The sequence below is a fragment of the Amblyomma mixtum genome, chromosome 1, assembly GCF_055824585.1.
Source record: "Amblyomma mixtum isolate Tamu chromosome 1, ASM5582458v1, whole genome shotgun sequence".
Taxonomy (NCBI): Eukaryota; Metazoa; Arthropoda; class Arachnida; order Ixodida; family Ixodidae; genus Amblyomma; species Amblyomma mixtum.
The window spans coordinates 55270595-55293825 of NC_143012.1; the positions used below are offsets into that span (position 1 = coordinate 55270595).

Below are 23231 nucleotides of genomic sequence, written 5' to 3' on the forward strand. Positions count from 1 at the left end.
TGCGCCCTGTACCATCCACACCTCCCTGCTCCTGAAACCCACACCAGCGGGCCGAATCTACACCCTCCAGACGCATTGTCCCTCGAGGTCCTCGTCATTGCGCATGCCCTCCAGTCATTTTCCCTCCTTCCCTCTCTCCAAGAGTACACAAGTCTATTCGGACTCACAAGCCGCTATACACCACATACAGAAACGCGCCCTGACCCCTTCTCTCCAACAGGAGGTCGAACGAGCGGTCTCCGCACTGCAGCCTTCCATCGTTTTCCTCCGCTGGGTCCCTGGGCATTCAGGGATTGACGGAAATGAGTTGGCCCGTCAACTCGCCCACGACACACTTTTCCGGGCACCGTTGATCCCCTGGCCCAAGCCCTCGGAGGACGGTGGGAGACTCACCCTTCGCCGCACCATAAAAGAGGTCTACCTTGAGCTCCGCCTCGACAAACGCCTTTACCCTCCCCCTCATCCATCACTCACGATGCCGGAGTCTCGCCTTCTTCGGCACATTCAGATGAATGCAGTTATCACCCCGTCCCGCCTCTTCCTCTATCGCTATCGATCGGACCCTTCCTCTCCCAACTGCCCCTGTATTTATGCGGACCTGGCCCATTGCCTCTTCTATTGCCCGGCTGCTCAGCAGTCGGGTTCCTTCCCCCCACCCTCTCTATCCATCACCACCTGGCTCGACTGGCTTGGCGCTGAAGGGGAAGAACAGCGGCTTCTGGTCGCCCAGGCGGTCGAAATGCTCGGCCTGTAAATTATGGTCGATTAAAAGTCTTTTACTACTACTACTACTGCAATCTCCGTGTGTTATCTCGAAAGCTCTTCGTCACCTTTAAATTCAGCGCGTGCGAGAGCGGCGTCAATTCTCATCTTCGATGACTGTCGAGTGCACATACAGCTGCTGCAGCCGCCGAGCCCAGTTTCCATTGGCTGAGACAAGATCACACAGTCAACATTTTTTTTTTGCTTGACGCCAGTGATCCCCTTTTCTTTGTGGCCAGCCTGCCATCGCAACACCGTTACAATATATTATTAGGGCGACAGCCTTTCCCTAATACTGTCGTTAGCAGCCGTGACGGTAGATGTGTCCGCGTTTCGGTTACGTGCCTTATATGGGCATCATCATCGTCATCAGCCTGACTACACCCACTGCAGGGCAAAGGCCTCTCCCATGTCTCTCCTATTAACTCTGTTCTTTGCCAGTTGCGGCCAGTGTATCCGCGCAAACTTCTTAATCTCATCCGCCCACCTAACTTTCTTAGTTGGCATATGGGCATATGCCAGTCATTACTTAATCGATACTTAATCCATGGCATTCGAATGATAACGGAACGCGATTTAAAGCATTCGATGATTATTGTATAATACTTAATGACTAATTGAGTAATAATAGTTAAGTAAATAGCCTAATTAACCTTTCTAGTCAGACCGGATGAATAAATAAAACCGAATAGGAAAGTGGTCGAGTTGGGGAATCGAACCAGGGTCTCCGGAGTGCGAGACGAGCATGCTAACCACTCAGCCATGCCATCTCGATGGTTTGGAACGAAGAAAGGCGCGTCTAGTGAATACGGTGTATTTGTTTTGTCCAATCTTCCTCCCTTCCCGTTACGGCGAAGTTCAGGTGTCCACCGAGATATGCGAGACAAATACATTTCCTTTCCTAAAAACCAATTTACCGACGAGCAATGCGTAAAGCGGAAACGGTGATGGCGTTCTGTGGACTCCCTGGCAGCGTTTCAAGACTGTCGAGACCAAACTCAACAGGCGAAGCTTAACATCTTAGCCATACATTAGTGACATAAGCAGCAACACCGCGCTTAAGGCTTTCGCCACACCGCACATTAGGTCAGCAAAGTGCCCCCCTGAATTTTATTGCGAACCATTAAGGAGTAGTGAACGATATATGGCCTGCAAGGTTCGTGCCGACGGGGTGATATACCATGTTTCAGAGAAGCCTTTAGAATATTTTCGAAAATAGGCTTTTTGAGGTAAAACATGGCTTTTGCAGCATAGTATTATCAGTGTTTGCGGACATCGAAAAGCCGGTGAATGGTCTTACATATTAAGTCGGCTAATTAATTTCCGATTGCAAATTTTTTAACTATCACAGATAGGCAATTACAGATTTGTAGCCGGTCGTTACTAATAGCCATATCAGTTTTACAATTTCGAAAACGTGAGCACCCTTGCCGCTGTGGCTCGACGAAATATGGCTGCATCGTGCGAAAATATATGGGATTTCGAAAGCGGGCCGGCAAAGCAACCCCTCCAGCGCACGTGCTAGTCGAAAAAGACCACGAAAGCCAAGAAAAAAGATCACTAAAAAAAGCAAACAAAAGAGCCGCGTAATTTTTTCGCGCCGTAGGGAGGTTAGGCCACTTCTGTTTTTCATTTTGGGAAAAATTCAGAGATTGTAACTACCAAGTCAGGCTACAGTAGCGAAAATATAAAAGCGCGAATCCATCAGAATTACAACCTCTACGTTGCAAAGTCAGCTGACATTACGTCAAAGATAAAAATGTATTTGATCGCACATTTCACTCTATGAAATTCTTTCAGCGTCGTTAACCTAATTACTTTCAGCGAAAACGGGCTTAGGTGGGCATGCGCAGCAATACAACGTTATGGAGTGATTTTTGTTGGTTTATTATTCAAAAGAAAACATTCGACAGAAGTCTGTCTGGTTGGGAAATTTTAATGTTAGGAGAAGGTAAGTGACGCCAACCAAGTAAAATACAGGAAAAACACGACGTTTCGGGACGATTGGCCGTATGCATGTTTTAAGTTACTCGGATTGCATATAAATATATCGCTCTGTTTTTCAGTGCCAGGTTCTTCATTAACTCCGCTGCTGTGTAGACGATTAGTCCCAACGTAGCCGCTAAGTTACTCGGACTGCCTTTAACTATATCGCTCTCTTTTTCAGTGCCACGATCTTCATTAACTCCAGTGGAGTCTAGGCGATTAGTCCCTACGTAGCCGCTAAGTCATTCGGATTGCCTATGACTATATCGCTCTTTTTCACTGCTGCCCTGTCCAACAAATCTACTGCAGTGTAGACGATTAGTCCCTACGTAGCCGCTGAGTCACTCGGATTGCCTATAACAATATCGCTCTGTTTTTCAATGCCACGCTCTTCATTAACTCCAGTAGAGTCTAGGCGATTAGTCCCTACGTACCCGCTAAGTCACTCGGATTGCCTATGACTATATCGCTCTCTTTTTCACTGCTGCCCTCTCCAACAAATCCACTGCAGTGTAGACGATTAGTCCCTACGTAGCCCCTGAGTCACTCGGATTGCCTATAACAGTATAGCTCTGTTTTTCAATGCCACGCTCTTCATTAACTCCAGTAGAGTCTAGGCGATTAGTCCCTACGTAGCCGCTAAGTTACTCGGATTGCCTATAGCTATATCGCTCTCTTTTTCAATTCCACGCTCTTCATTAACTCCAGTAGAGTCTAGGCGATTAATCCCTACGTAGCCGGTAAGTTTCTCAGATTGCCTATAACTATATCGCTCTCTTTTTCACTGCTGCCCTCTCCAACAACTCCACTGCAGTGTAGACGATTAGTCCCTACGTAGCCGCTAAGTTACTCGGATTTCTTATAACAATATCGCTTTGTTTTTCAATGCCACGCTCTTCATTAACTCCAGTAGAGTCTAGGCGATTAGTCCCTACGTAGCCGCTAAGTTACTCAGATTGCCTATATCTATATCACTCTCTTTTTCACTGCTGCCCTCTCCAACAACTCCACTGCAGTGTAGACGATTAGTCCATACGCAGCCGCTAAGTTACTCGGATTTCTTATAACAATATCGCTTTGTTTTTCAATGCCACGCTCTTAACTCCAGTAGAGTCTAGGTGATTAGTCCCTACGTAGCCGCTAAGTCACTCGGATTGCCTATAACAATATCGCTCTGTTTTTCAATGCCACGCTCTTCATTAACTCCAGTAGAGTCTAGGCGATTAGTCCCTACGTAGCCGCTAAGTTACTCGGATTGCCTATAGCTATATCGCTCTCTTTTTCAATTCCACGCTCTTCATTAACTACAGTAGAGTCTAGGCGATTAATCCCTACGTAGCCGGTAAGTTTCTCAGATTGCCTATAACTATATCGCTCTCTTTTTCACTGCTGCCCTCTCCAACAACTCCACTGCAGTGTAGACGATTAGTCCCTACGTAGCCGCTAAGTTACTCGGATTTCTTATAACAATATCGCTTTGTTTTTCAATGCCACGCTCTTCATTAACTCCAGTAGAGTCTAGGCGATTAGTCCCTACGTAGCCGCTAAGTTACTCAGATTGCCTATATCTATATCACTCTCTTTTTCACTGCTGCCCTCTCCAACAACTCCACTGCAGTGTAGACGATTAGTCCCTACGTAGCCGCTAAGTTACTCGGATTTCTTATAACAATATCGCTTTGTTTTTCAATGCCACGCTCTTCATTAACTCCAGTAGAGTCTAGGCGATTAGTCCCTACGTAGCCGCTAAGTTACTCAGATTGCCTATATCTATATCACTCTCTTTTTCACTGCTGCCCTCTCCAACAACTCCACTGCAGTGTAGACGATTAGTCCATACGCAGCCGCTAAGTTACTCGGATTTCTTATAACAATATCGCTTTGTTTTTCAATGCCACGCTCTTCATTAACTCCAGTAGAGTCTAGGCGATTAGTCCCTACGTAGCCGCTAAGTTACTCAGATTGCCTATATCTATATCACTCTCTTTTTCACTGCTGCCCTCTCCAACAACTCCACTGCAGTGTAGACGATTAGTCCATACGCAGCCGCTAAGTTACTCGGATTTCTTATAACAATATCGCTTTGTTTTTCAATGCCACGCTCTTCATTAACTCCAGTAGAGTCTAGGCGATTAGTCCCTACGTAGCCGCTAAGTTACTCAGATTGCCTATATCTATATCACTCTCTTTTTCACTGCTGCCCTCTCCAACAACTCCACTGCAGTGTAGACGATTAGTCCCTACGTAGCCGCTAAGTTACTCGGATTTCTTATAACAATATCGCTTTGTTTTTCAATGCCACGCTCTTCATTAACTCCAGTAGAGTCTAGGCGATTAGTCCCTACGTAGCCGCTAAGTTACTCAGATTGCCTATATCTATATCACTCTCTTTTTCACTGCTGCCCTCTCCAACAACTCCACTGCAGTGTAGACGATTAGTCCATACGCAGCCGCTAAGTTACTCGGATTTCTTATAACAATATCGCTTTGTTTTTCAATGCCACGCTCTTAACTCCAGTAGAGTCTAGGTGATTAGTCCCTACGTAGCCGCTAAGTCACTCGGATTGCCTATAACAATATCGCTCTGTTTTTCAATGCCACGCTCTTCATTAACTCCAGTAGAGTCTAGGCGATTAGTCCCTACGTAGCCGCTAAGTTACTCGGATTGCCTATAGCTATATCGCTCTCTTTTTCAATTCCACGCTCTTCATTAACTACAGTAGAGTCTAGGCGATTAATCCCTACGTAGCCGGTAAGTTTCTCAGATTGCCTATAACTATATCGCTCTCTTTTTCACTGCTGCCCTCTCCAACAACTCCACTGCAGTGTAGACGATTAGTCCCTACGTAGCCGCTAAGTTACTCGGATTTCTTATAACAATATCGCTTTGTTTTTCAATGCCACGCTCTTCATTAACTCCAGTAGAGTCTAGGCGATTAGTCCCTACGTAGCCGCTAAGTTACTCAGATTGCCTATATCTATATCACTCTCTTTTTCACTGCTGCCCTCTCCAACAACTCCACTGCAGTGTAGACGATTAGTCCATACGCAGCCGCTAAGTCACTGAGATTGCCTATAACAATATCGCTCTGTTTTTCAATGCCACGCTCTTAACTCCAGTAGAGTCTAGGTGATTAGTCCCTACGTAGCCGCTAAGTCACTCGGATTGCCTATAACAATATCGCTCTGTTTTTCAATGCCACGCTCTTAACTCCAGTAGAGTCTAGGTGATTAGAACCCTACGTAGCCGCTAAGTCACTCGGATTGCCTATAACAATATCGCTCTGTTTTTCAATGCCACGCTCTCCAATAACACCACTGCAGTGTATACGATTAGTCCCTACGTAGCCGCAAGAAAGTTCAGCGCGCGCTCCCCGTGGGAACTATTGAGCAGCGGCAGGTGGTCAGTCAGCGTAGGCACTCGACATGCTGGGCTTTTTTCTGCTTTCCCCATGAAAGTGTCATTTTCAACCTCCAGGTTTTGCCAGCCTAGCGAGTGCCTTGACGGGGGCACGAAGGCGACACTGGTGGTTTGAAGGCTTCAAGGTGCATCATTTGTGAAAAACAAAGCCAAAGAAAAACAAAGCCTTAGGTCTGTGGTTGACTCCGCGCCCTACTTCCTTTTGCAGGTTATAGTTTGTTAATCGGCATAAACGAGACAGTTTACATGGGGCGTAAAAGAACACGTTGACACCAAATTTCCCTCCCACTTTCTTCAAACCTGCAAAAGCTGCAAAAGAAAGTAGGGTGCGGAGTCAACCACAGACCTAAGTTTGTAGCCTGTAAGATGGGAGTTACTCGTATCTACGAGAACCCATTCAGCTGTGGTTCCGTATATGTAGGGCAGACGGGGCGCTGCACTAATAAACGCCTCCAGGAGCACTATAATTCTCTGAGCCAGCACGGTGGGCAGCATTTAGCAAGGCACTGCCAGCCTCGTAAGATCAATGGCAAGAAGAAAAAAGCATTTTGTACACCGGTTTTCAAGAAAACGAATATTATAGGCTGCGCGAAAGACAGGAAGGCACGCGAGATTTTTGAAGCCTGGCAAATTACTAGATACGGTGCAAAAAAAATGTTTTAACGGGACATCAATTCACCTTTATCAGAAAGAACTTGACTTTTTGGGTTAATAAGATAGGGTACTTCTGCGTTTGGGGTTAAGTTTGGTTGCGCTTGCGTTGCTCTTGGAGGGAGGTCGTTTCGTTCAATAAATCAGTTGTTAGATTGGTTTGGTTTATGGCGTTTTACGTCCCAAAGCGACTCAGGCTATGAGAGACGCCGTAGTGAAGGGCTCCGGAAATTTCGACCACCTGGGGTTCTTTAACGTTCACTGACATCGCGCACTACACGGGCCCCTAGGATTTCTCCTCCAAAGAAATTCCGCCGCCGCGGCCGGGATCGAACCCGCGTCATTTGGGTCTGCAGCCGAGCACCATAACCACTGAGCCACCGCGGCGGCCAAATCAGTTGTTAGTCTACGCTCGTCCCGTCTGCATCTTTTCTCTGTCCTGTCTCCTGCGTAGTTCTATGTCTTCAGAATGCCTTACCAACTATCCTCTCATCACACACTTCTAGAATTGCTTTTATAGCCTTAGAATATCAATAAAGCTCCAGACGAGCAAATATCCACTCATGAATACATCACCTGGTTTCACGATTCCTTTGTGAGTAAGCTTACACCATGCTGCGCATTTCGTCATTTATTCAGAACGCCACTGTATAAATATATGCGACTGAAGCTGAGCGCTTTTTACTTCTGTTTGGTAATTCCTGTTACATTTATATCTGCCATGTCCCGCCCGCTGCATGAAAAGGCGGTTTATGGAGCCTGCTGCTTCTGTCTCCACATTTGATTGGGAAACGAGAGTGGTGTGGAAGGAAAGGTCATTACAGGTTGATCTGTTTGGTTTACGAAGAAAGACAGATTTCAAAATGTCAATGGCGTATACCGGCTTGAAAGAGTTCCCGAATGACCCGCTTCATCAAACGGTGGCGAGACCCTATGTTCTCTAGTATTTCTGCGCATTGAATTTCAAGCCCATTCATGACAAATTGCTGAGCGCACAAACATCGTGAGAATAAATGTATCGGCAAATGATTGCGGCAACTAAATATATCGAAAGGGGCTTAGTTTTACCCTTAAGACAAACTCTTTGTTGCTGTACGTTTGAGGTCTATTTGTTATTCTATTTTTAAATGTGAATCCAGCCAGAAATGACAATAATATGAGAAGAGATTTTCGTGGCCCATTTGACGCCTCAAACTGAAGATACCTAAAAAATTGATCAGTGTGTTTTTATTTGCAACGATGCATTTTAACAGAAGCGTCAGAATTTATTTCAGCTCCTATTCAGGGCCCCCGCACCAGCATAATGATGTAGCATTGATTTGTTGTTCTTTCTTAGGGCCTTTTTCCCCAACGTTTTATCGCCACGAGTCGCGGCCTTATCGCTTTCTGTTTACCACAGGCAGGGATTTATCGTATGTATCGCCGCCAAGCGCGAACATATTGTGCGGGGATGATCGGACGCCTAACCCGGACAACTGTGTGCACTTAGTAGGTCGCGGCCACACCTATGCTGATTGTCTAAGAGGCTTCTACACATATTGAAACAGGGCGCGCCGTACAAGGCAGACTTTTTCAGTACTGAGGGCTGTCAAGCGTGGTGACATTGCCTTGGTCGAGCTTGTTTTGTTTCTTGGGCCCCATGTTCCGGGAATATAAACCTTAAAGCGGCTGCGTGCACAGCCCGAGCGCTGCCATGATTTCCTAAAGATATATTTCGAGAGGTTAAAGATCAGGCATAAGCCTTTTTAACCAGTTTGCCTTTCACAAACCTCGTGCAGATGTAAAAGTGCCAATAAACATGCTCCAACATTTTACCTATATCCTTAAATTTGAAACAGTGTCAGCGCCAACAACATTGCTTTCTAAAAATGGTTTGCGGTTTATGGGGCTTTAACGTCCCAAAGCGACTCAGGCTATAAGAGACGCCGTAGTGAAGGGCTGCGGAAATTTCGACAACCTGGGGTTCTTTAACGTGCAGTGACATCGCACAGTACACGGGCCTCTAGAATTTCGCTTCCATGAAATTCGGCCACCGCGGCTGGGATCCAGCCTGCGCCTTTCGGGTCAGGAGCCGAGCGCCGCAACCACTGAGCGACCGCGGCGGGGCCCTTTAGATAGGAAAAGTGAACTGAAGTTAACTGCAAGAGAGCGCCATTATTCTGGACCCAGCGGACGACACATCGAAAGATTGTGTACCCTTACGTTCCTTCCGTCCAAATTGTAAGGTTCCTTCTTGCTGCGCGAGATGTCGCTGCATTGCGCTAACATAGAGAACGGTAACGGCACCGGAATAGTAGGCGCGTGCTGGTTGTTATGCCTGCTAGTTAACTGCGATGTGACGGTCCCTATATACTTGTAATGGGTTGTTTGTAACCAGCCTCAACAACCTTAATTGGAAGGTACACTTACGGAAAAAATTGTATGTACATGTAAACTTTTGAGAAAGTAAAGAGCGCAAAGGTTTCATTGCAGGCTATGACGGTTGGGTCGTTGTGCATTGCCAACATTCAAGGTCCTTTAAACGTTAGACGAACTTTCGGGATTGTACCTCCGAATTTTCGGTCTTCCACGGATAAAAGCAAATTCTTTTGGCTCTGCTTTTCGACAAAGACTGTACCTTCAATGTCCTTTTCATTCCTCGCATCTCTCTTCATAACTCTGGGCCGCCGCGGTGGATCAGTGGTTATGGTGCTCCGCTGCTGACCCAAAAGACGTGGGTTCGATCCCGGCCGCGGCGGCGGAATTTCTTTGGAGGAGGAATTCTAGAATCCCGTGTACTGTGCGATGTCAGTGCACGTTAAAGAATCGTGGTGGAGCAGCGCAAAGGACGGAACACAAGAAACAAGGAAGGGCGTACACAGGCGCTGTGCCGTCCTTTGCGCTGCTCCACCACGATGCAACAGCACCAACTAGCCCAGCAACTTGCTCTTCTGGACGTTAAAGAAACCCAGGTGGTCGAAATTTCCGGAGCCCTCCACTACGGCGTCTCTCATAGCCTTAGTCGCTTTGGGTAGTTAAACCCCATGAACTAAACTAAACCAAGCTTTATAACTCTGCGTTTCTGTAGTCCGCCAAGTTGATGCTGTTGGCGAGGTATTCTTTTTCCTAAAACCGTCTTCTTTTCTGAGATAGCCAGACTGATGGTTGCGCGATGTCGACGTGCACGCGCCACAGAGTGATATTCATCTTAAAGCAGCGCGATACACAGGACGAGAGAAAGAAACAAGAGACAACACGAGCGCAAAGAGTGATATTGCCGCTTCAATACAATTCCTGTTTGAGAACGAGTTTAATGCTTTATTATATGTTAAGCCCTTTTTTTAAATATCGGTCTGACGCCACTCAGTGAAGCATAAATTGGTCGCGCAATAATTTCTGACAACTCTCCTTTTAACTTTGTACAGAATGATGTGGGAGCGCATAACAGTTCTGAAAAGTTTGTTACGTGATAGCACTGTTTTGGATGACATTTGCCATTTGAAAAGAAACTTTTTCGCGAACATATTTTTTCTAGTCACAAGGTGCAACAAATTATCACCTTTTTCGTATCCTTCTCCACTTTTTAGCTCAATTCTAGTATAAAGAGTGATTGGACGCGAGACATCTATCGTCATTTTTTGTTTTCAAAGAAGCTTTTTGCCTGGTTGCGCTCGAAACTCCGAGGGGCAGTCTGATTCAAAACTGAACTTGGTGGTTCACACTGTTCGTAAATAGAAAGCAGAAACCTGTATGTGTGCAGAAGTACAAATGTGTCTGCATAAATATTTTTTGTATACATCGCTGACATCACAGGCAACAAAATTTCAATATTCTTATTGACCTGTGATGTTAGCCACATAGAGTGCGAAACTTCGCACAGGAATAAACAAGTCAAACAAATCTTTTAGCTGAAATCTCTACCGCTGCTACGGTACTTAGTAAAATGGTAGCGAAAAAATACACGGGTCTAAAATCCAAGGACCGCACTTCTGCCATGCGGTGGTGACTTGTCTCTTGCTTTCTATAGCACCAATCATATGCAATGCCAAATGTACAAATGCAAAAAAAAGGAATATATCGGCGAAGTTGTCACAAGGCTTGTGCAAAAGGCGGGCAAGTTCCGCTCAAACTGCGTATCGCGCCCTAGCCTTGACTTCCGCCGGCCCGGGCGGTCGGCCTCTCACCCTTCTATGCCGCGACACGAGGAACTAACGGTTGGGCTTGCTTCGTGTACATCCCGGATGTTTGGTGGCTGCGTGTCTGGATTTTATGCCGCTTCTATGTGAGACATCATGTGCGAAATAAAAGGGGTGACGAAGTTTTCGTCGCTACCTTCCACCACAGAACAGTAAATGCCATGTACTTGTAACTTTCAGCCAAATGATACAGTGTGATTTTCGATTGTACGGGAGGGGTAATTGTTCTCCCAACTCAGGCACAGAAGTGCCGTCGGTCGACTCTGCATATCAAGCAACGCTGCATCAGCAAGTAAAGCTTTTCAAATGCAGTGATTATATAAATGAACGAAACAAAATATGTTCATTGCTTTCCTCGAGCACACGAATGCGGATATGTTCTCAGCGTCAGTCGAACTAATGTCTAGTGTGTAGTTGTCGTCATTCCGTAGAGAATTATTCATGCGCACAGGAGGAAATTGACACGCATGTTGGAAAGGCCTTCACGACACAAGAAAAAAAAGGAATAAAGCCTAAACAACGCCCCGAAAAGCAAGAAGAAAAAGAGCCCGTAAATAATATACTTCTTCCATCGTGTAAAAAACATGCACTTCTTCATTATCTCCGCTCTCGTTTAGTGCTGCTATTGGCGGTCTTAGTTCTTCATATCAGCTGTGCGTTTGGGTATGCATTACAACGCGCGGAGCTGTAGTTATCATCCATTCGTTTGAACCAGCCATGCGGACCTGGGACGGAAAATAACATTTCCTCTCTCTCTCTCTGACTCGTCTTCGGTGCTGTTGGGCGAAAGCAAGCATGTCGCTGCAATGTCAGGCGTTCTAAAAGGTGCACGATCCGAAACACCAATGGATGGACAGAATACGCAACTGTGTGAACGTCTATTAATTATCGGCAGCCATAGTTGCCATTTCAGCGGCTGGAAGTCCAAATGCTGATACACCAACCGTAGCGGCACAAAGACTGGCTCAGCCACGAACGTCCTCCGCGTGACCGGGACTCCGTCGCCCAGTAACGCCGCTACAGAGAGTCGGAATCCAGGAAGTTCGACGTTCCTCCCTTCTCGCCCACAGCGACGTTGCCACCGCAGTCGGCCGCAGGACGTAACCCACAAGTGCCGGTGGCGGGTGACGTCATTTCCGCTCCGGACCGGCACCGCGCACCGAGCTATCTATCTCTCCCGGAGCCCGCATGCCGAGTTGCAGCAACAGCGCGGCTACGCACTCGGGAGCGGAGGCACATACAGTGCATGTAACGCGCGGGCGTGCCACCGAGGCGAGACTCTGCGGCCGTCGCTCCCCTCTTCTCTTGAGCTGCTCGCGTACGAACCGGGAGAGGAACCCGCGGTGACGAAGACCTCACGAACCACGACGCCGTCTCTCCCCGCCCCCCGAAGCAGTTAGGGCAATTAAGGCTCATCGCCGAGCCCTTGCCCCTCGGGACCAACACCCCGAGTGAGGGTTGTGAGAGGAGACGCGGTGTCCGTTTGTCTGTTTGTAACTGTGTTATCCGAGCGGCGCCGGCCCAAGAGCTAACGGAGACTCTAGAAGACCTGCTTACAGGCAGCCATTGTCTCATAGTTTCTAGCCGTCTTTTGACGGGACGAGCAGAAGGATCTGCTTCCTGAGGGCACCCTTTCCTTGGACGGCGCGGCCAAGAGTGGTGGTTTCTTCCTCGCGTGGCTCTGCTTGTGGGTGGATGTACGCGTCGTCGACATCGTGTCTTCACCCTTTTTGTTTGGCCCTGTGCGCCGAGTGACAAGCGCGACCTACGGCAAACTGGAATAGGATGTGTCCCATGCATCAAGCGTGATGTTCCGTCCGGGCGTTGTCTTACTGTTCCTCTTCGCCTGCTTTGTGGGTAAGTCCAACTCAGCGTGTCACTTGTTTTAGGAGTGCCAAAATATATTCCAAGTCTGCTGCGTGGACTTCTGTTCTTTTATATTTTAGCCAACGAATGCAGTCTTTAGGCCGAGAAGAAATGGCGCGGCCCGCCGAAGCTCAGTAACCCGAAGTAAGCTCAGTAAGCCTGCACCCGAAGTCTACCTTGCCTTATTATAGCTCAGTGGGCAGGAAGACAATATAATAAATTCGCGTTCTTATTAATAATCTCCAAACTTCATTCATTGTGTGACCAATTGGATCGTCTGGTACCCTCTGCACAAGCAGGAATTATTTGTTCTTCTAAATAGTTTTTAGTATAATTCTTTGCCCAACATGTTTCCAAGCGCCTTCCTACGTTGCTTTTTGTAATAGTTTACTTGTAATAGTAATAGTTGTAATAGTTTTGTTTGTAATAGTGTTGTTTTTTCATATCGCACGGATTCAAAAAGGAGAAGTTAGGCAAACTATTCACATTCAAAGAGCAACAAACTCTAATTTTCGCTATACGTCCTTTTCCTTTAATGGTCTGTCGGCAGGGTGAGTATCAATTTCGGACGTGTGGTTTAAAGGACATTGACCGCTGCATTTGCGGATTGGTAATAGAATCAATGTTTTTCGGCATTTTAATCAGAGCACTACTGAACGTGACAAGTACATTGTACAGCTTTGCACAGTAACAGCAATGTTTGCATTTGATTAAAATCAATCTTATGTCCCACTTTTCTGGGCAAAGTGAGAGCTTCCAGGCTAATGCTGTGGCTGGACACCTTGATGAGGCACAGAAAGATCCAATTATTCACCAGGGAGGCAGCCGCTATAATTCAGTTTGAAAGAGAATAAAAAGAGACCAAACACCGAGGAGACAATAAGGAACAGACGAAAAAGACGAAGATACAAAGAAGATTTATGTAAATGAAACTAAGCCATCGAGTTTAAACAATTTGCCAGGCAGTTAAGCTCCGCCGTTAGGGTATGACGCGACTGCGTTTAATGGCTCTATTGCAAGCCTGAGGTTCTCTTCACGTATAACTTCGAACGCGCACACACTGTTCGACAAGAAACCAAAAACTTACCTGTAAACATGTCCAACAAGCGTGCCTTGTTGGCCTAAGACTAACGTGTCTGAGTCGCGATCCAGGGGGCAAGGGTTCAATTCCCATCCAACCACAACTTTGTGTCCAGTGCGATTAATTTGCTTCACATTTTTTTTGCGCCCCCTTTTGAGCCAAGTTGCGGCATTGTATTCTCAATGTATGTGATATTTTAATCAATTTTATAACCTGGCAAACCACGTGTGACGCACCTGCCTTTTCGACGGAACCACATTTTCTCGCACGCCGCCTGCGCCAGCGCCACCTGTTTTTTCGCTCAACGGAAGGCTTAACGTTCTCGCGTTAATGTGACGGTCATATTGTGGGCAGGAAAATAAATTGAACTTCGTGGGACCATAGGTGTTTAGAAGATATACAAAGGTATACTGAAGCCGTTACTTTCCTGTGTTTAAACGAAGCATAGATACTACCAAAGTCATATCTTCTACGGCAGCGTAGTCTTTTCTTATTAGTAGGCTGAATCACCATGTTTGTTTGATTGTTCAAAATCTCTGTTTGAAGAGAACATTAAGGTGACATTTTGCAGGTAAATATTTCTCATAACATCTCAGTGTGATGCATAAAATGCGTGTATAAGATGTGTTTATTAAGGCTAAATAAATCCTATCAGTATTAGAAAATGATGTAGGACAAACTGACCTTGTTATGACATCAATCTAATTGAACACGGAGTAACAAATTTGGTCTTTGAACCAGGATATAATCTGATTAAGAAGGCTGTTTTGCTGCAGTGCCAGAGGTTCTCCTTGCAGTTGAAGAAGAACTTGGCATACTCTTCGCCGTAATACTACGCAGGATTACGGGCTTTGGACTCGCCGACTCAACGCAAGCATCCCACATGGGATGAAATACATGAGGCGTTGCTGGCTTTGACTACGCTGCCAACAGAGAGTAAAATTATAACCTACAGCTCTGAACTGCACTAAATGGAATGCGTACAACAGGCCGAATGTTCTTACACAAAAATTAAGAGGCTAAGCAAAATTTTGCCGTAACGGAAGTAAGGTTATCCCTACAAGCAACTTGCGACATCCGTCTGATGGCTTCGGTAGAGCGCTTGTAGTCTCCCATTTGAGAGACACAGGAAGTTCTATGAGCTTGACTTGTACGGCGAAGTAGAGCAACGTCGCTGACTATCAGGCGGCCGTGACCCTAATTCCGGACAGTTTGCCGAGGGGGTCGGGTCGTCTTGCTTCCTGTCACGGTTACGCACACAATTCAGTACGCAGCTCCTTGAGACGGGTATGAAACTCAAAAAGAAACTGTAGCAGGAACAGGAAATGTGACAGCAAAAAAAGTCATAATACACAAAACCATAGGGGATGCGACACCGTTTAGATCATTGTTATTAGCACCCAGCAGAACCCACTGGCCAGCAGTGTATTAAAATAACAAAATAAATATGTGAACGGGCAAATAAATAAAAAATACGCTACAAAGTACAGCAAATCACTAAGACCGGCCTCAAGCGAATAACAACGCGGATATAACTCAAATCAACTTTGAGGAACCTCCCGTAAGTTCGCGGCTAGGGACTTAGCTTTGAACAGAAATGATTATAAAGAACTTGTTTGCCTCAAAAATGTCAGCATAAGCCTAGGGCCGGTAGATAAATGGACAGAAATAAGGGAAATCAGACTGCTTTGGGGAGCTTTGTCCGCCAGCAATGCTGCCTGAATGAGATCTAGGACGTAAGTTTGGGAAGGTAGCCATGAGGTTTCATTTTGAGTCGTTCATATGGCTACCAGCAAAGCTACACACACAAAAAAAGACTATAAGCAGTTGTTCTCAAGGGGAAAAAAAGGAATAATTTCTGACGCCTTGTTTTAAGCATACGAGAAGTGATGTGCAGTTTCTGGTACAATCAAAACTGATGTGCAGCCTGACAGGTGTTACTGCAGGGGCCTACGGAGTGGGTTCCCGGAAGGTGCAGTTCGAGACGCGGTGAATAAATCAAATGCATTCTTTATCTCAGTACGGCTTTCTTTCTTAGTATGCGGTAGGTGTAATCGGCAGGATACCAGCAGGCTATCTATCTCAGTAGACACCAAAGCATCAAGAAGTCTAACCCCATAGACAAAACAGAACTCGCAGAGCCCTCAATGTTAATCAATAAGCACTAGGTAGCCGACACAAGGAAATTCAATATGTAGAGAATCGAGCTCGCTCTAAAGAACGGATGTAGATTGAAACCGGTGGACATTCAACTAGGCATAGGGAGAAACCAGATTTCTTCGAGACGTAGAGGGCAAGGCCATTAGCAATATGAATAAGATAGCTAAAATAGCCAAACAGTTCTTCACAAATCTATCCAGAAGCCAATGTAGTCAGAACATAAATGAGAGAACCAGTAGCACACAACACTGGGGCATCCCGCCACTAAAGAAAGAAGAAGCGAAAGCTTCAGGAGCAATGCAAAGGAGGAAAGCAGCTGGTGAGGATCAGGTGACAGCAGATATGCTGAAGAAAGAAGATCGTGCTAGAAAAACTAGCCACCTTGTACACGCAATTCCTTACGACCTCAAGCGTACCAGAAGCTTGGAAGGACGCTAACATAATCTTAATCCATTAGAAAGGAGACGTCAAAGACTTCAAAAATGACAGACTGATTAGCTTACTGTCCGTTGCCTATAACGTGTTTACTAAGGTAATTGCTAATAGAGTTGGGACAACCATAGACTTCAATCAACCAAATTACCAGGCAGGCTTTCTTAAAAGGCACTCGACAATAAACCATATTTAAACTGTCGATCACGGGTTGGCGGAAGGCGCAGAATATACCCAACACCTATAGAGGGTGTTTTCATGTAACTGGGACCAAGGATTAAAAAAAAAAGTGGCGCACCAGAGCTGGTTGAAACGAAAAGCATATGGCTTCCCGTCACATGGAGCTTCTCAGAGTATTTTTTTAGATTCCACTTAATTAGTTAATCAGCTTGATTAGTTACGCATAATTTTTAATATTCGCTTTTGGGTCGCGTGCGTTTCATTAAGCTCTTGAGGGGATCATGAAACAACCGATCCAGTTTTTTTCAGAAAAGTGTCTTCTACGTGGTCCTTTTTAAAGCATTTAAAAAGAGCCCGCGAAATATGAAAAAAAGCACGTGATTGCGCTCTGCCGCTACCGTATTGTCTAGCGCTGCCTAGCGTGTCTTGAGTGAACGAAGCGTGCGCGCTCACCGTCTCGAAGTGAGCGGCCGAAGCAGTTCTCACCACTGTTTTGAGAGTGAGTCAACACATTCTTCCTAGATATGGAAAGTGCGCGCCGTGATCCGCGATGAGGGATAAGCAGGCCATCTACAGCCAATGCTGACGGAACTTTTACTAAACCATCGCATAGGCAAAACAAAGAAGGAGGGGAAAGCAGAGCAGTCGCGTATTTAAAGGTTGCCTTCGTTTTCTTTTATTTTTATCATTTTACAGCCCGCCTAACTGAGCGGTGATCGCCTACTTGGGCCCAGTCAGCGCGCACGCTTCATATTTCGCAGGCGTTCTTCAAACGTCGAGAAAAAAGGACCACGTAGGAGATACGTTGCTGCGAGAAACTGAACCGTCGGTTCTTTTTTAATCCCCTCTACAACTTAAGAGAACGCACGTGACCCTAAAGTGAATAATAGCAAATTTGCCTAATTAATCATAGCTAATTAACTAATCAGGAGCAATTAAAAATACTTCGCGGAGCGCCACACGACGGGAAACAATATGTTGCTGGTTTTACCCAGGTCCGGTGGCCCACTTTTTTGTATCCTTGGTACAGAGGGCAAAACACATGCCTAGAACAACCAAACTGTGTGTTTTGCCGCTGCCAAAGCCGCTGCGACCAAGAAGGCAGAAATTGACGATTAAATTCTATGAGTTTAACTGCCCATGTTTGCATCCAGACCATTTTTAACCAAATCTTATCTCTAGCTATCGCGTGTTGAGCCCGAAACACGCTCGGAACGTGTTCTAGACATGCGTTTTGCCCTCTGTACATGTTAGGTGAAACACCCTGTATGTTAGATTACGAGTAAGCGAGTCATGCAGTAAGCGAGTCATGCAGGAATCTGAGTATCTGTCCTCGCTTCGGCGAGCGCGGCTTCGGTCGCTTATCTGTTTTTTTTAGCAGCGTCCGCTCCGACGGTACGACGCGCGTCTTTTCTTTCCTTTTTCTCTTTCCTCTGATCTTTGAACTCTCCTCTATCTGCACGTGGCAGCGGTGGTGGCTTGGCTCGAGCCAGTAGGCAGGCCCGTGCAATTTCTTTTTCACCCTTCTCTCAGTCACAACAACAGCAGCAGTCATGCAGGAATTGTGGAATCATGGTGTAGAAGAGCCTTATGTAAAAATGCTGGCAGATGTCTATAGCTGGTGCACAGCTACTGTAGTACCTCATAAAGTCAACAAGAAAATTTCAATAAGAAAGTGTGTGAGGCCGGAAGACTCGATCCCGGCAATACATTTCACCGACTGTTTACAGGAGACAGTCAGAGGCCTGGATTGGGAACGGTTGCAGATAAGAGTTAATAAAGAATTCCTTAAGAAGCTACGAATCGCTGATGGCATTGCTTTCCGAAGTCACTCAGGAGATGAACTGCAAAACATGATCAATGAGTTAGGTAGAGTAGTGCTGTAGGTCTAAAAATTAATATGCATAAAAGCAAAGTAATGTACAGCAGTCCCGCAAGGGAACAGCAGTACGTAATTGACAGGGAGCTGAGGGAAGTGGTAAGGAAATACATCTACTTACGAGCAGGTAGTGACCGCTGATCCAGGTCACGAGAAAGAAATAATTACAAGAATATGAATGCGGTGGAGCGCATATGGCACGTCCTTTCGGATCATGAATGGCAGTTTACTAGTATCCGTCAAAAGAAAGGTATATAATGGCTATATCTTACCAGTACTCCGCTGTACTGCAGAAACAAGAAGGCTAATGGAAAAGGTTCAACCTAAATACAGCGCAGTGAGCTTTGGAAATAAAAATGATAGGTGTAACGTTAAGAGACAGGAAGAGGGCAGAGCGGGTCAGGGATCAAACGCGGGTTCATGGCATCTGAGTAGCAATCAATAGCAAGAAATGTGCTTGAGCAGGGCACGTATTGCGAAGGTAAGATAACCGGTGGTCCTTAAGAGTAAGAGACTAGATTTCAAGGGAAGAAAAGCGTAGAAGGGGGCGGCAGATAATTAGGTGGGAAAATAAAATTAAGAATTTTGCGCGGATTGGATGTACGCAGCTGGCACATAAGGAGGTTGATTGAAGAGATATGGGAGAGGCATTTGTCCTGCAGTTGACGTAGTCACGCTGATGATAATTATGATAACGACATCGCTTTTAAGGATGAAGGTGGTGAGGTGCTAATGCGCTAGCAGCCATAAAAATTGATAGTCTGTGTTACGGAGAGAGAGAGTGGGAGAGATAGTTTATTGACAGGAAAGGCAGAGAGGTTGGCCTGAAAAATGAACATCTGGCCTGCTGCTTAGCGCTGGGGAATGGGAAGAGGAGAAAAAAAGAGGGTCATGATGGGGGATTATGATGATGGGAGGAGGCAGATGAAAAAAAGACAAGGCACACTTGCCAACATTACAAACTCGAGTCACGGCCCGTATCGCTGAAAAAACGTGAGAGCGCCCGCGCTGCCCGTAGAGCTAGCCCTCGATCCATCTGGCCAAGAGCCGAGGATCAAGTCCTCCGAGAGGGGCCTTGGGTCAAAACACTGAAAAATAGATGGCAGGACGAGTCTTTGTCGTGCATATTCTGGGTACACCACTAAAACATGCTCTACAGTGTCCAGCACGCCACATGCGGAACAGTCCGGGGAGTCCGCTTGTCCAATTAAATGCAAGTACAGTCAGGGACAAAAGTCTCCGGACCACGTGTTTCATTAACGAAGCCGATAGCTCTTTTATTATTCTGCAGCTGGAAACCACACTTGTAGTGGTAAAAGTTAAATTTTTGTTCTTTCATCACCACAAGCGCGGTCTCCGGCCGCTGTCTCATAGTATAGCTATAAGCTTCGTTTGAGGAACACGTGGTCCGGAGACTTTTGTCCCCGACTGTACTTGTGCCTAAGGCAACGTTTAACCGTGACCTATTCATTAGGCATGCAATAGGGTGCGGTGTTTATCGAGGAACAGAAAAGGCAATTGCTGGATCTAGCCGTTTAAGGTGGATGTGTCGAATGTCTGGGAAGGACCAGTATCTAGCCGTCGCACCCCTCATAGATACCGAAAGGAGGCCAGCGGTGTCCAGTCTAGAGAACGGCACCCCTCATAGATTCCGTAAGGAGACGAGTGGTCACATGCACTCGCGTCGTCATCACAAACTTCCCATCGTGACAAATAAGGCAATCGGCATACCGGGTTAGAGGGTTCTTGCGTCCTCGTGACGTCATGACAACATGCCCTAATAGAGCCGGTGCCAACCTGCCCTCTGGACTGAGAGAAACCTGCCCACCGTGGCAGAGTGAATTCAACGGTTTGGTCCAAGACCCTTTTTCCAAGCATCTCACCTCAGAAGAGCCGAGCATCAGGCCGGGAAAAATCTTGTACCCATTAGAAAACCGGTGGGTACCCAGCGGTACTGGGGATCGAACCCAGGACCTCCCGAATGGGGGCCGGGTGCTCTATCACAAGGCCGTGCTTCGATTTACAGCAATTGAGTGCCCGCCACTATGTACAGCCGGCCAAATCTTTAGCTGGCGTGCGTGACGGCCGCGTTTTTCGTGCTCCTGCAGCTTATGACGGAGAAAACTTGCGAAATTGTCCAATATAAGCACAGGCTTACTAAGCCCGTGCTTAATATTGACATTTCAGCAAGTTTTCTTCGCCGCAAAATGCAGGAGCGCTGAAAAAGCGGCCGTCGCCAACGCCAGCTAAAGATTTGGAAGGCTATACTTGGGAGAATATGCTAAGTCGGGGAAAAAAAGATACAGGCAATAAATTCCACTTGCGGCTCACCATCGCGTTTAGAGTTAGAAAAGCACACTAAAGTAGTCAAAATTAGGCACTCAGGTTTTTATTCGTCCCCAGCTAAAAATCCTTTCTATACATTTTCGCGTTTCAGTTCGTTCCCTTCGCCATTATTCTGGCACCTAAATAAATTACGCACAGAAGGACAAGAACGTGCTCTACAAAGAGGTTACGTCCTACTAAATATTACTGCAACAAGTACAGAGCTGCATGTGCCATTCTACTTCGTTTAGTTTAGTGTATAGCTCAGCAAAATGCACTTTGGGGCAAGTTGGTTCATGTCGAATATGTCAATATAGGCAGCGCGAAAGGGACTCTGATAAGAGAGGAAGGGCGGGGCTAACGTGCCACACTAAATTTCTATGTTTGGAGTAGGTCGAAGAATCCTTCTAAAATCTCTTGAATTCGTCCTTTTAAAAACTGGCAACATTGCCTCGAAGAGTCTTGTACACAGCACGGAATTTCCCTGCAGAGGTTTGCCTCCTTCATGATATATACCACACGCCTGCTTAGCAAGTATGTCTTGTAAGACGAGTACATACAAAAATTACGCTTTTCACAAGCAAAATGCGCAGTGCGAATCGCAACTAGATGCAAGGCACAGCTGTCCACCATTTGTGGCGAGACATATGTGTTAAAGGTGCACTAAAGAGGAATCTGAACTCGTATTTTTACCGCGGGAACTCGATCTACACGTTCCGAGGCTGCTCAGAAACTTCGAATTATTATCCTGCACTACAGATTTCCATAATTAAAATCGGATTAAACATCCGGGCTCCCGTCTTTTTGTGAACTCGCCGCATACGGTAGGAGGAGTCAACTAAGGCGTGGAGTGCCTTTCGGGCAGTCGCGTGGAGGCTTCGCTTTCACTTTAATTTCGTTTTTTATCTTTTCCTGAATAAATGAATCCATTCAGAGGCTACATAGCCGCAAATTATGCTCCCGGAAATAAAAATACTCGCGGACTCCTTGCTTTCTCCGATCGGTACGTATTACTCCGCCGATGGCAGAGCGGCAAGCCGCCACGGACTGTCTGAAAGGTAGGGTGACTCCTCCTACCGTCTGCGTCGAGTTAAAAAAAAAAGGTAGGAGCCGAGACATTTAATCCGGTTTAAATTAGGGAAATCGGTCGCACAGGACAACAATTGGAAGTTGCTAAGAATGCCCAGCGCGTGTAGATTGAGTTCCCGCGTTAAACGACGAGTTCAGATTCCTCTCTAGTGCACCTTTAACCTTGTCACTGGCGCTGTTCCGTTTTTTACTCCAGTGTTATAGAGGAAAACTGTCGCTACAGTCTTCTAATGTAAATGAATGACAATAATGGGAAAAAACTCAAATACTAACAAATGACTCGTCAGGCACTCGAAAAATTCGCCGGGCATATAACGAAACCGAGGTGGACATAAAGCACTGACACGCGGGTACACGTCGCAGATGTAGTCCCAAGTTTCATGGGTCTCTCATGACATGGTTTTTCAGCATATAAGGCGTTTAGAATGGCACATAGGCGTGCAGTAAGCGGTTTTTCTGCAAACATAACAAAAACACCTCGACAGGCAGTCATAACTTCCAAGCGACCGCTTGCGCTTGCGCTTGCACCGTCCTTTGCCGCTACATGTGAGGGCGCCGCAAAGGTGCACCTAAACCACAGCGCTAAAATTTACCCTAGCGGCACGAACACGCAAGGGGATTACTGCACTCCTTAGCCTGCGTGCCCAACTTTTCTCGCTTCTCCTTTCAGCAACGTGGAAAGTAGCAGCAGTTGTCTAATTTCTTCATGCACGCCTCAAATAGCCCCTATGAGAATGTATGAAGGAGTGAGTGAAAGAAAGAAAACAGAATGATTTTTGATAGTGGCAGTCAAAGCAATAATTTTGACTACACGCGGTCCATTAGACTGCTCGAACTCACAATCCATATTTTTACTATGCCTGTGATTAAGATGGAATGCCAGCCATTTAAACTTTAATCTCCGTTTAACACCCAAATAAAGCTTTATGATCAGATTTTCCTGCAGTTCTATGGTGCTAAAATTTGGAACGACATCCCACATGAGATCAAAATATCTAGAAACTTTGAACACTCTGTAAAAATATTTCTTCTTAGTAATATGTATTAGTTTAGTTATGAGCAGTATTTCTTATTTTGTTTGTTTTGTTTTCTCTTTCGTGTTATGACTGACATGCTTTCGCGCTAGTTCAATTTCTAGTTTAATACTGTGCCTCCATGCTTGCCTGACTATGAGCGACTGCTCCGGTGAAGCGGTGGTCCTGGGTTCGAACCCCGGACCAGGAC

General features: G+C 46.0%; 1 protein-coding gene across 1 annotated transcript in view; it reads left to right on the forward strand.

Annotated features, from left to right (window-relative positions):
• Positions 1-12175: 12175 nt before the first annotated feature.
• LOC149366337 (receptor-type tyrosine-protein phosphatase kappa-like) overlaps positions 12176-23231 on the forward strand; it is a 120755-nt gene continuing 109699 nt past the window's right edge. Inside the window, exon 1 of the mRNA XM_089550200.1 lies at positions 12176-12852. Within this exon, the coding sequence (XP_089406326.1) occupies positions 12804-12852 (49 nt within the window). The 5' untranslated portion in view covers positions 12176-12803. The remainder of the gene's footprint in view (positions 12853-23231) is intronic.